We start from the raw sequence: 12,422 nt of genomic DNA on the forward strand, positions 1-12,422 counted from the left end.
ACTATCTACAGGATGGACATCTCGTCTACGACCCAGCTGATTCCTCTCATTACTATGTGGTGACTTCTCATCATTATGTGAGGAATTAGTCAGGTATTACCCCACCGGGTATTTACCTTCAACAACCTGAACCTTTAAAAAAAATGAAAAAAAATACAACAGGATGTTGACTTGAGTAGAGTATAGAAACTACAAGTAAAACACTGTGACAACTGTACCTGCACTCCATACCTTGACTTCATCTACAATTCAACAGAACTACTCATGCAACTGCAAACAGAACTACTCGTGCAGATAACTACTGGTGATGATTTGGGTGGGACTTCATGGTCCATAATGTATTATCCCCAGAGGTTCAGCTCACTGCTTACATCCTCTTGTTCTATAATCTAAAGGTTCGGCTGGTGTACGTCCTCATAGCGAGGTTCCACGCCTACATCCTTTCTGAATGCGGATCTGATCGTTGGATCTCCGACTGCTCGAATTGCTCTTACTGGCTTTGCAGCACTTACTGGCTATTGGATGATCATCTGGCGCAGTGGCTCTAATCACATCTTCTTGTTGCTCTTATTGGCTCTGGCTCGATGGCTCTGGCTCTCATTCGCAAGAAACACTTAGCTCTTATTGGCTCATTGGCACTCACTGGCTTATCGTCATGGCTCTGGCTCTTACGGATTTGCTTTGGCCCATGCTCTCAAGGTGCTGGCATTCTGCTCTCGCAGTTCACAGTTTCACCTTCGCGCTGTCGTCATCGTTTCACAGTGTCACTATTGTGCTGGCATAACTTAACGTGTCTCAGTTGCTACAACGTGTCCTGCTCTGGTGGCTGGTGGAATTTCACCATCGTGCAGCTCCAGGCGGCTTTTCAGCGTTGTCTTAGTGTTCTGCTGTCGGGATTTGTCGGTCGGCGGCTCTAGTTCTGGCCCATTGCGGCTCGGAATGGCTCTTTGCTCTGGCGGTCTGGCAGGTTGGGCACAAACACTTTGCTCGGTGGCGGGCTTTGCAGACGCTTATGCTCAGGGGAAAAAAGCTGGATCAGGTTCGGATCGTGTGTCAGCGGTTCTCTTAACCGTGATTCCTGGTGTGCTGATACCAAGTCAACAGCAGATGGGGGAGACATAGGACTGTTCAAACGACAGTCCATCCCTCCAAAGCATTCAGGAGTTATTATCCATGCAGGGAGTTGCACCCAAGGGAGCTACCCATACTGTCGGAGAGCTCATGGACAATGTTCCGTGTCCGTCACTGCTTCATATCCACGGAGACAGGATTCATGAGGGGCTTGCTAAGTCTCCAACTCGTCGTCACCCTGCGTCCTCTTAGTGCATGTACTGGGGGGTTTCCTTTCACTCGGTAGCTTCGTAGCTTGTGCTCAGCTTCACGTCTTAGTTACCCGCTCATGCGTTTTTAATCAGTCTCAACAGTTGCATCGTAGCAGAGGCTTTGCAGCTTCCGCTCAGCAACTTCTGGAATACTGTCTTGCGACAGGACCAGTAGAGCAGACCCCAAAGAGTTGTTCATGCTGGGAATTTCACCCGTGGTTGCGAACCATCTGAGAGAAGGAGCTCCTGAGTAGATTGCGAATCTTTCGCTCGTCATAGCTCCATTCCGTAGATGCATGAAGAGAGGTGTGCTGATTCTCCAACTCGGTAACAAAAGAGAACTCAAGTTGCTTCATGGTAGGAGTGAAGCGAATGTCCGCTCGCGCAAGACAAGTACTGATTCATAGCTTTCGCTCATCAGTGTCAGCATCTCTCGAAGTGATCAAATCCTCTGCAAAAGCTGAGAGACTGATCGACTTCTGATGATGGAAAAACAGGGCGATAGATGGGGTTTAAATACTGCTGGAGGTGTGTGATTGAGTTTCGAAAGACCTTGTCAGAGTTGCATTAGTGGCAAATATTAGTGTCGATCATTGCATAAACGAAAGAGAGAGAGCTCTGTCGAAGATTCGAGAAATGTCACGAAGAACGGGAAACTTCTGCGGAGTGAGACGGGAAAACCGAACTAGGAATAAACCGTCTATTGTTTTAAGAGGAGATTGATATGAAGCTTGTCTGAATCAAATGATCTGAGTGGATTATTGGGGGGTTGGCTCACTTGTGAATATTTAAATAAGGTTATCCGAATACGGTGGCAAATTGAACTCTAACTACTTTCTTTGTATTGGAACATCATGGAACACAAAATGCAAGTGTGTTTCTGTATTTCTCTTTCTCGGAGAAAGCCATTGTGAATCACGCATTTCTGTGTTACAGGACTATTACTTGAAACCAGCTCAAATCGATTCGATATATCAAGGTACATCACCGTTAATTATTTTAGTGCCAAGGCTAATGGTAAACTGTCCGAGTACACTACTTGTAGCTACTTGTAGGGTTGGTTGTACCGTAGTCAAATAAGGGAGCAAGTAAAATGTGGAGATACTTGTCCTCTTCCCCTAAAATATCTCCAAGTGGACTCTAGCTATCTAAACATGTGCGATCTTTCATAATCATCAGCTTCGATGTTTTGGATGATAAAACAATTTCTTCGTTTTTCGACTGTTTTCCGACTTTTGACATTTTTTTCTTTTCTTTCCGCAGAGGTGCTTTCTCAGATTCCTTTCTTAGATCGCATTTATTAAATCAACTTCAGGATAATTTTTTTTTTATTTTTTTTATTATTTCGAAGATTTCTCACATTTTGGGTGTTTACAAAAAACCGAAAAACGCGAAACTAGAGGTAAAAAAAAATAATTGGCACCTTTGATGGACCATTAAACATTGTAAATAATTACGGATAGAGAAAAGAGTGGTATTGACATAATGGGCCTAAGCTGAATTGTTTCACAATACAATTTCTATTCTCGTACCACCGTTATTTTCAAAAATCACGATTAGTCAACAAACTCCGAATGGTCAAAATCTCAAGATTTGCGCGAGTCAGTACCAGGCGAAATACGCGATTTAGAATGTTTGCAAAAATGAATTGTTTCGTCCAAATATCGGCCTTGGTTGAAACCAGACACTGTCGAGATAGCCCCGGTATGTGTTTCTTGTGGCCTTGGCGCTCAGGTAGACTACTGTGGGTCATTTCAGGTCCGAGCCAGGGGTTACTCTCAAAAAAAGCGGGTAAAAATGCCGATAATTGCGATCAAGAAAGACTTGAAAAGTTGTCTATGTCTATCTTTTCACCCCTTTTGAAGTCTTGGAAGATCAACTGTTAGTGGTTTTGGTTCTGTTGTCCAATCTGTCTCCTTCCCCCGCCACGCAAAGGTGTGTGAGTTTCATCCGAAGATCTTATTGGGGTTTCTTTGGCTTGTTATTTGGTCTGGAAAATCGGGGTTGGATCTTTCTTCTTTTTTTTGATTTTTTTTGGGGATTTTTGTTGTCATTCGTGGTTCGAACACTGCATAGTCATGAGGGCATCAAGGACCTCTTCTACAAACAGCAGTGGCATACTGAGGATAACAATTGGTCCAAGAAACAACTTACTCCTTCGGAAGAACATCAGTGGGGCCAGTCACACCATGTCTACAGTATCGGTAATATTTATGTCCGACCAGGTACTGAACGCTTCTACCTAGAAGAAGGGCGTCGCTAATCTCGATGGCTTTGAATCACAAGAATCTTCTTAAGAGAGATCTGTCAGTCGGAACGTGAGTCGACTGCCTTGGAGCGGAAAATGACCGCAAGTGAGTCTTGACCTCGACGCTTTTTTTGAGATGCCACTTTTGAAATGCAACTGGAGGCTCTCCAAAAGATGTGATGCCAGTTTGACTTCCGAAGGAAAAACAAAAATCGAAATCGAAACATTTCCACTCTTTAAAAAATATACTACACCGGCAAGAGTAATCAACTTGCTCAACCTAGGAACCAAGTTTATAGGCGATTGCGACTCGACCCATTGTTATCTGATGAACTAGAGCAGACACCTTCCAAGGCCTGCTGATGTAATAGCGAAGCCAGAACTCCTCGTTTCCTCGAATCTGCGGTTCAGTTCAGATGCTCTGTCCATTTGCAGATCGGAATTACGATATCGGCCGATACAGGCACCCTTATGCCGCCCAGGAAAGTTCTGACTAATTGTGGATAAGTGTTTCACGTTTACAGATGCTATTATTATGGAGATCTAGACCCCGGCTCTGTTCATTCAATATTGATTGGAAGCCCTGCCTGCGCCGCTTTGGTCCGAAGTTTCATCCAAGTCCCAATGCAGCCCAATGCAGTATGCGCATGCGATGAGGCCAAGACATATGATGTCATATCCACCACACGTGCAGAGATCTTGGACAAGACGGCAGCTGACTAAGAAGTACGAGCCAAGTTACTTCTAGCCGGGGGTAGATGTGCTGATTGAGCCATGATACCCAACAGCATCCCTCACTCCAGCATAGCTATCCAGATTCTCGCTTAAAAAAAAACTGTAGCTAATCCAACTCTATTATGGCGAATTATATACGCCACAATGAAGGCACTGATGGACACTGTCTGAGTGGCATTTAGTGTCTGAGTTCGTATTCGCTAGCAAGTAGGATGTTATTGGGGGTATATTTGATTATAAAAAAGAATGAAAATGTTCTTGTTGTTGTGCTGGCCTGGTTTGCTGTGTGTATATACCGTATATACCGTCTTGTAGACTTCTGCCGCACATGTTTGTTTGATTCGTGATGAAAAACTGGACCATGAGAACATAGATGAATGGGATGGACCAGGGGAACCCATGAATGGGACGTTACCGTGAAGTACGGGTAGAATAGCAAAAACCAAGAGGCGGACGAAGCGCTTGGCTTGTCTCACGGAAAGGTGGGGACTTTGGAGACTAAAACGAGGCTAAAAGCAGGTACATCCTGTACGGGACCATGTGCAGAATACGAGATGTAGCAATGATCCATTTCCCCAAAGACACCCAGATTCCACTTGAAATATAAGACGGGTTGGATTAAACCGGACACGATTGGTTCCGCACATTCACCACGGAAATCAAGCGTCGCAAGCCACACCCACAGCCACTGGAGAGAGCTGCAAGTAGAACGGTAGAACCAGTTAGAGTGATACCATAACTAAATGTAAATGGTTTGATTCCATGGAAGGCTGATGTATCATGAGGAAATCCATCTCAGAGCAGGTTCCATTCGTACGAGAATTGATCTGTTGTTGAGGGACCCTCTTACCACCTACCAGGCAGTTTCTCTGGCCACTCTCTCATGAGTATCTCCCTAACAGATGGAAGTGAGTCCGGGTCGATTTCAAAGACCCTCGTTATCTCAAGTAAACTCGGCTTATCTCCCCATGTTTTCTTTCAAGCCACACGTAAGCCACACGAAAACCGTAGTTGGCCTGTTGCACGGGCAACCCAAAACTACCACGATAGTACGAGTGCGCAACTCAGAGTGGATCCAATAAGTTCGAAAAGTTTGTGGGATGGTATCTACGACGGCCGCTATCCACTTTTGGAGTAGATGGAAACACTTTTACCCGTTCTTGAACACCACCCGGGAAGGTGTCTGTTAACAAGCAGTCTATCTCTCAACCAGCTTGGCGAAAGCGGATGGTATCAAACGCCTCTTGTATCAAGGTGATATTTCGATGTATTCCCCGGAAAGCAGCGGCTAAAGCCTATAGGCAGCAGAATTGGTGAATACGACCAGTAACCTGCTTTTCAAATCAATCCCACGGACCAAGCCACAATCAAGTCTGGGTTTGGATATCACTGGCAAACCACGTTTTCAAAGCCACATATCCCAAAACATAAGCCACCTTTAGTCAAATAAAACGCAGCTGAAAGCCCTTTGCCTTCATCTGGATCCCATTAACCTATCAGCAGATTCGTTTATCCTGGCTCCCCTTCTACTACGAACCTCCTTGCATCTCGCCATCTATCGAACTGCAGCATGTTTCCATTTGACGTGGAAAAAAACAAGGGAACGTCTTCCGAGAGTATCCACTCAATCCACGTTTCAGAAATCCACTCCGATGTCCGATCCGAGTCGATCATCGGAGCACCGGAAGAGGAAGAATCTCCTCTTGGTCAGCATGTGGGAAAGTTCACGGTGGTGGCTCTCAATTTCTCTCAGATGATCGGAACGGGTATTTTTGTCACCCCTGGCTCCATTTTGAAAGGCGTGGGCTCCATTGGAGCGTCGTTGATGCTCTGGCTGGCCGGAATCATCATTTCGTTCTCCGGATTTGCCGTTTACACCGAATTCGCAAGCATGTACCCCAAACGAGCTGGTGCCGACGTGGCCTATCTGGAAAAGGCGTTTCCCAAGCCCAAATATCTCATGCCCGTTGTTTTTGCCGTCATTTCAGTTCTGCTGTCCTACTCCGCCTCAAATGCCATTGTCTTCTCCGAGTACGTTCTGGTGGCAGCAAACCAAGAGGTGACGGAGTGGACCCAGCGAGGAATTGCAATTGCAGCCATTGCCGGCGTCTGTCTCATGTCCTGGGTCAGCAACAAGTGGAGCATGCGTCTACAGAACGTCATTGCATATGTCAAGGTCATCATTCTCTTCTTTGTGGCCATCACCGGCCTGGTGGTCCTGGGAGGTCACACCCGTGTCAAAAACCCCAGAGATAACTTCAAGGACCCTTTCAAGGGAACCACTGGAAATGCCAACGTCTGGGCTAACGCTCTCGTCAAGATCATCTTCTCTTTTGCCGGTTGGAACAACGCTAATAACGTCCTAAATGAGATCCCCGACGCCGTGAGAACGGTCAAAATCTATGGATCTGTGGCCCTTGCCCTCGTGTCAGTCCTGTACATGCTGTGTGCTGTCGCATATTTTGCAGCGGTCACTAAGGAAGAGATCAAACACAGTAACCTGCTGACTGCCGCTCTGTTTTTCAAAAATGTGTTTGGCGAGAGCGCTGGACAGCGTGTGCTGCCTGCTCTTGTGGCTGTGTCTTCTATTGGAAACCTCCTGGCTGTGACTATCGGACATTCTCGTATTGTGCGGGAGGTTGGACGTCAAGGTGTTCTCCCCTGGCCCAACTTCTGGACCAACACATGGCCCTTCGGCACTCCCGGTGGAGCTCTGTTGGTGAAATTCATTCTCACAGTCATTGTCATTGTGGCTCCTCCTCCCGGCGATGCCTTCAACTTTGTGGTCGATCTCCAGTCCTATCCCAGCAACATTTTCCTGTGTCTGCTAGTGGTAGGACTGTTCATTGTTCGACGAAGACGACAAAAGGCTGGTCTTGGAAGAGCTCCCTTCAGAGCATACACGGTCGTCGCCGTCTTCTATTTCCTGGTGTCGCTATTCCTTTTGGCGGCTCCTTGGGTGCCTCCCCCCGGAGGAGCCAACGGAGGAGACGTTTCCTTCTGGTACGCCACCTACTGTGTGGTTGGAATCGGTATCATCCTTCTTTGCGGTATCTACTACTACATCTGGGCTGTGGTTTGGCCCAAGTTTGGAGGCTTCAAACATGTCGAACAGATCATCACTCTGCCTGACGGCTCCACCTACACCAAGATCAACCGGGTGAAGAACGATGTCCAGCATTCGGACGAAAGTGAGGGGGAGAGTGAGACCAAGAGCGCTCGAGTCGAGGAAAAGGAGATTGTTTAGTCGCATAATAATGAAATCAGTAATCAGTACGACAGTAGCGATCCCAGACAGGAGTCGAGGACAGAGTCAACAATCTTCCCATCAACGGGCAGAGTGGAGGCCTCGTTGTAACAGGTCAAGGAACTCGTGGAAAGAGCTACAGTCGAAATCCCAGCCAGGAACCCGCTTGTCCTTCTTATAGAGAGACTTGGTCCATGTGTCTTTGTAAAAGATGGGAGAGGGTAGACGTAGAAGGAGAGGGCGGCGGCAAAGACACCAACACTGAGCGCATCCAGGCCTATCATTGTTGTAGTTGGAGACAACAGTAAGAATGGCAATTGTTTTTACCAAAATGGGGGGATTTGTTCAGTTTTTCAGCATTTTGCAATTTCGTCGAACGACAAGTAGACTTTGTTTCTCTACATAATACATAATTATTTTTCACTTGGGATATTTTCCACTTCGATATTTTTCACTTGGGATATTTTCCACTTGGATATTTTTCACTTGGGATATTTTTCACTAGGGATATGTTTTTTATTTTTGACCCAACAGAAAGAACTCAACAAACACCCACAATGCCACTAGTAAAAGAACCAGAAAAGGGCTTGGAAACCCCTATATCTTTGTGATACCAAATTTGTATATGGGTTCAGTCAGTTTTTTATAGTTTTTTTTTGCATCTGCAACAACATCCACGTCCATTGCTCCAGTGGTTGTTCTTGTATGATGTATGATAAAAGATCGATAGTTGCATCGATAATTACTTTATATACTGTGCCTACAAGTAAACACGTCTAAACACGTCTGTATCACCCCAATCGCCTTTTTTGCCAGTATCCGTCTCCCAGAACGGATTTCCTTCGTGCACGTTAGTCAGCTCGATCCTATTGGACATCCCTTTCTACGACAGCTCTTGTTATTATTTCGGCTTACCGTCACTATAATAAGTCTCGTGCTACTCATAGTATCCTCCTATAGATGATCTAATCATACCTACTGTACATACTGTACTTACAGCATCTGGTGATATATGCTTTCATAAACACACATTGTTACTGCGAGTTTTATAGCACTTTAATCTTGTCTGACCTCGGGGTCTAATTGCCCTCTCTACGTTCTTTTACCCGTCTTTGGAGCCCCCTATTAGGCCCCTAGTTTCACTGCCACGCGTCTCCCACCAGTAGCACATTTTTCTAGCTTAAGCCTGTGGCTAACCGTCTACTGTGGCTAATTACCGTCTCTGTTCCTCACCAGAAATGGACGAGTTCTATCCAGAAAACAGCGTGGATGTCGACAGTTTGGTGTCTACCGACGCCGAATCCGCGGAACACAACATCATCGCCATCATTGGGCTCATTTCGCATGCTCAAAGGTACTACAAGTTTGCCCTGAGCCTGACGGACGACAAGCCAGGGTTGCAAGAGGACTTCGAAGAACATCTGGATCTGCTGAATACGCGGCTGCGACAGCATGAGGAGCAGCTCAAGCAGTTTGAAACGACACGAACGCGCTCGTTGGAGTGGCTGCTGACAGGGATTCTGCTGGCGACGGTTGTGCATTGGCTCATCAGTGGCATTTACATAATGGTGCTGGTTTCGCTGGGATTGGGATTGGGATTTTGGATGTGGAAGAGCCGATAGACAAGCTGTCTGGAACAGCATAGACAGATTTGCTCATGTTAGTAGTTGATGAATGTGATGATGAATTTTCAATGACGATCCAAGCGCACTCTGAAACCAGGTTGCGCGGAGAGAATCTGTCAATCAGACGCGGTTTTGATAACAGAACCTGTAGTCACTCGTGACATTTGACAATATCAGATAACCAAAGGGCCCCCAGCAACCATCATTTCCACTCGTTCGGACTGCTGCCAGGAATTGAAAGTCGGAAGTTAACGACAGATAACCTCGCATCGCGTCGTGTGTTTATCAACTGGTAGGTTCACGGCTGGTACTGTACATACTGTACTCTCGCCGTGCTAGGTGATGTTCTTTTATTACGCAAAAAACTACTATTTACCGTCTTCGAATACCTTCCTGGGCCTCGACACCAGTAGAAGTAGAAGTACCGGTGATCTCGTTGATCTTCTTAGCCTCCTCTCGTCCAACGAGCTGGGCCTTGTCCTTGTTCTCGTCATCAATCTCCGCAGCCTCGTCGTCTCCTCCCTGACCAAACTCGTTGACTCTAGTGTAGTCGACTCTGTACACCCAGGTCTGGTAGATGTACACGAAGAAGATTACATCGTCCCGCAGAGTGGCAATTCGATGAAGCAGGGGCATCTTGACGACAAAGGCAAACAGGTCGTCGATAAAGGTGTTGAGGAACTTGTATACCATGGCCTTTCGGGGCATGTGGGCCACTGACTTGAGTCTGTAGTTGATGTAGATGGAAGGCACCAACATCAAAAATCCATAGGCGTAGACGGAACCAACCAGAGTAGAAATGATGAACGAGTACCAACTCTTGTGGGGCACATACATAACGGAGTAGACTGCATAGGCACCAATGAGGGGAACGGCCGCAATGTAGAGGTATTTGAACGCGATAGAGTCGTACTCCTTGGTTCGCTCTTCAATCTCGGACAGTTCATTCCTGTCCTGAATGTACACAATTCCCAGTCCGAAAACGTTAGTAATCTTCTTGTTCTTTTGCTCCTTGGGGGGATCGAAGAAAGAGAAGACAGCCACCTTGTTGATCTTCCATGCTTCAACCAGAATACCCATGCCCTGTGTCAGCAGGATCATGTAACTCGTCTCGTCGTTGTTATCCATCAGATATAGGAAAATGATACTCTGCATGACAACGTTGGCAATAATGGATCGCACAGACACACCGATGGTATCCTTCTTGTTCTTCCAGTGAGAGATGTCAGACTTGAAAGCCAGAAACTCAAACAGCATATGGAACACAGACACGATCGCGGTGATTGCAAGCAAGTAAGGATTGGACTCGAGCAGAGTTACCTTCAATTGCTCAACTTCACTGGTTCGTCCTCCCTGCTGTCTAGCCTGTTCTTTGAAGGAATGATCCATGTTGGTTAACATTTGGAACCAGAAGAAGGAGGTGGAGTAGAGGTTGAGCTGTAGGGTGAACTTTTCTCCCGCCAAGTTCTCTCCAAGCTCCATCATTTTGGAGTTGAGCTGCCAGAACTCGTTGTTGAACACGATTGGGTAGATGAACGAGACCTTACCGGATGAGTCTCGGTCACCAGAAGAGATGATATGCTGAGAAATTGCAGGAGGCATGCTGGCAGGGACACCGTTTCCGAGATCGTAGATGACACCGATCGACACGTTGGGGTAAATGTTGGGCACCAGGGGTCGTTCCAAGTAAGGTAGCTCCTCTTCCTCCTCCTCCTCCTCCTCGTGCTCTTCGCTGAGCAGTAGCTTCTTGTGAACGACCTTCTTCTTGGGCAAGTAGGAGGTCAGATCGACTCGCTTGTTGATCACCAGATCACTATCCTTTCGCTGGAGAGCCACGTGGGCGTACAGGGAGCCGTTGTTGTTGGTCAGGGCCTTGGGTAGGGTAAAGTCGAGGGTTTCAAACAGAGAGAAGCCCTTGGAAAAGTTTTGGCCGGTCAGCTCGAGGTCCCACACGGGCAGGCGCATTTGCTGGTCGGAATCGACTACATGGACGGTGATGGTGAAGGGCTGGTTACCGGTCCACAGAGCTCGCATCTGCTCGGGGAAAGGCGGGGCGGCTTCGTCGTACAGCTTCTCGGCGGAAATTGCCTCGGACACGGTCAGATCGGGCTCCTCGGTGGTGGCAACGGCGTCCTGGTTTCGGTTCTTCATGTACAGCATGAACAGGTTCATGGCTAGGTAAAAGGCGCCGATGGTGAGCAGTTTCTGGATCCACGACTTTCGCTGGTCGGGCTCACGGGGGGTTGCAGCCCCCTGGCCGTTGCGCGCACTGCTACCATTGCCTCGGTTGCCGGAGCTGGACATGTCGACAAGTTGTGATGGTGGTGATGTCGAGACATGCGTGAATAATGTACAACCGGTTGTCTAGTGGTTAAACTTGCTTTACTAAATTTTTAGAGTTTGGTTGGATATTAAAAGATTCTAAAGTAGTATGTACAGGAGAGAACATGTTGGAGGGTCCCTCGACACCAATTATCACCGGAATAAAAGAGAAAGTTGGACACATTGTTTCTGTTGCTTTGTGGTAACTAACGACCGATATTTGGACCCTCGCTTGAGACCGCTACTGCAGTACTCCCTCGAGATCATCGATATAGTAGTGAGAATTAGGAGAGACTCAAGTTCTCTACGGTAGATCGAGACTCAAGTTCTCTACGGTAGATCAATCACTTGAACTTCTTCAACTATGCAACTTTTCTCAGTAAACCGACGACTTGAACTTGCTGCAATGAAGGGTGGCGCACGAAGAATTCCGAATCCTCGTAGAAGTTTTGATGCAATGGCGCTCTCAGGACCTGTGTCTCTGTTGGAGCTGCAGGGAAAATGAAATTGAAATGGAGCCTTGATCTCTCTATTCATTCTCTAAAATTGAAACTGTTCCAATATCACACTTACGGGCGTCTTGTTACCTGTCAGATCACGTGATGGGATTACTAATCAAGCTGAATCATCATCCGGCACCATTACTTACACCGACCCTCAGGCGACTTATTCTCAAGCGAGACAAGAACAACCAGAAGGGGCAAACATTATGTTCACTAAAACTGATTTTAATCCCTTAGGAAACGGCGAGAACCACGGATTTTTGACAACTGTCATTACTACGAAAAATTTGGTCCTCAGTAGTGAGTGAATGTCTTTTCAAAATAAATCACCACCGGTAACCTACAAAAAATCAATTCATGTCCATTTTTTTAATTTAATTTAAGTGTATTTTATTGTGTTTTATTTTAATTTTATTTTAT

At 46.5% G+C, this 12,422-nt stretch overlaps 4 protein-coding genes and 1 pseudogene across 4 annotated transcripts, besides 1 other annotated feature; 3 read left to right on the forward strand and 2 right to left on the reverse strand.

Moving 5' to 3' along the window:
* Positions 1–124: part of a sequence feature (Compare to YALI0D16054t, LTRyl1; YALI1_D19894t) that runs on past the window's edge.
* Positions 125–653: 529 nt separating this feature from the next.
* On the forward strand, positions 654–1,323 carry YALI1_D19899g (Misc non-coding; annotated as a pseudogene).
* A 4,552-nt stretch (positions 1,324–5,875) lies between these two features.
* YALI1_D19951g (uncharacterized protein) lies at positions 5,876–7,552 on the forward strand (the record flags this gene model as incomplete). The annotated part of the gene is made up of 1 exon (XM_502887.3): positions 5,876–7,552. The coding sequence occupies one exon, from the start codon at positions 5,876–5,878 to the stop codon at positions 7,550–7,552; it is 1,677 nt and encodes a 558-aa protein (XP_502887.3).
* Positions 7,553–7,575: 23 nt separating this feature from the next.
* On the reverse strand, positions 7,576–7,836 carry YALI1_D19971g (uncharacterized protein; the record flags this gene model as incomplete). Its single annotated transcript, XM_068282725.1, has 1 exon — positions 7,576–7,836. The coding sequence occupies one exon, from the start codon at positions 7,834–7,836 to the stop codon at positions 7,576–7,578; it is 261 nt and encodes an 86-aa protein (XP_068138826.1).
* A 954-nt stretch (positions 7,837–8,790) lies between these two features.
* Positions 8,791–9,174, forward strand: YALI1_D19980g (uncharacterized protein; the record flags this gene model as incomplete). Its single annotated transcript, XM_502889.4, has 1 exon — positions 8,791–9,174. The coding sequence occupies one exon, from the start codon at positions 8,791–8,793 to the stop codon at positions 9,172–9,174; it is 384 nt and encodes a 127-aa protein (XP_502889.2).
* Positions 9,175–9,549: 375 nt separating this feature from the next.
* Positions 9,550–11,481, reverse strand: YALI1_D20007g (uncharacterized protein; the record flags this gene model as incomplete). The annotated part of the gene is made up of 1 exon (XM_502890.2): positions 9,550–11,481. The coding sequence occupies one exon, from the start codon at positions 11,479–11,481 to the stop codon at positions 9,550–9,552; it is 1,932 nt and encodes a 643-aa protein (XP_502890.2).
* Between the last annotated feature and the right edge of the window lie 941 nt (positions 11,482–12,422).

Source organism: Yarrowia lipolytica, chromosome 1D (assembly GCF_001761485.1).
Source record: "Yarrowia lipolytica chromosome 1D, complete sequence".
Classification (NCBI taxonomy): domain Eukaryota; kingdom Fungi; phylum Ascomycota; class Dipodascomycetes; order Dipodascales; genus Yarrowia; species Yarrowia lipolytica.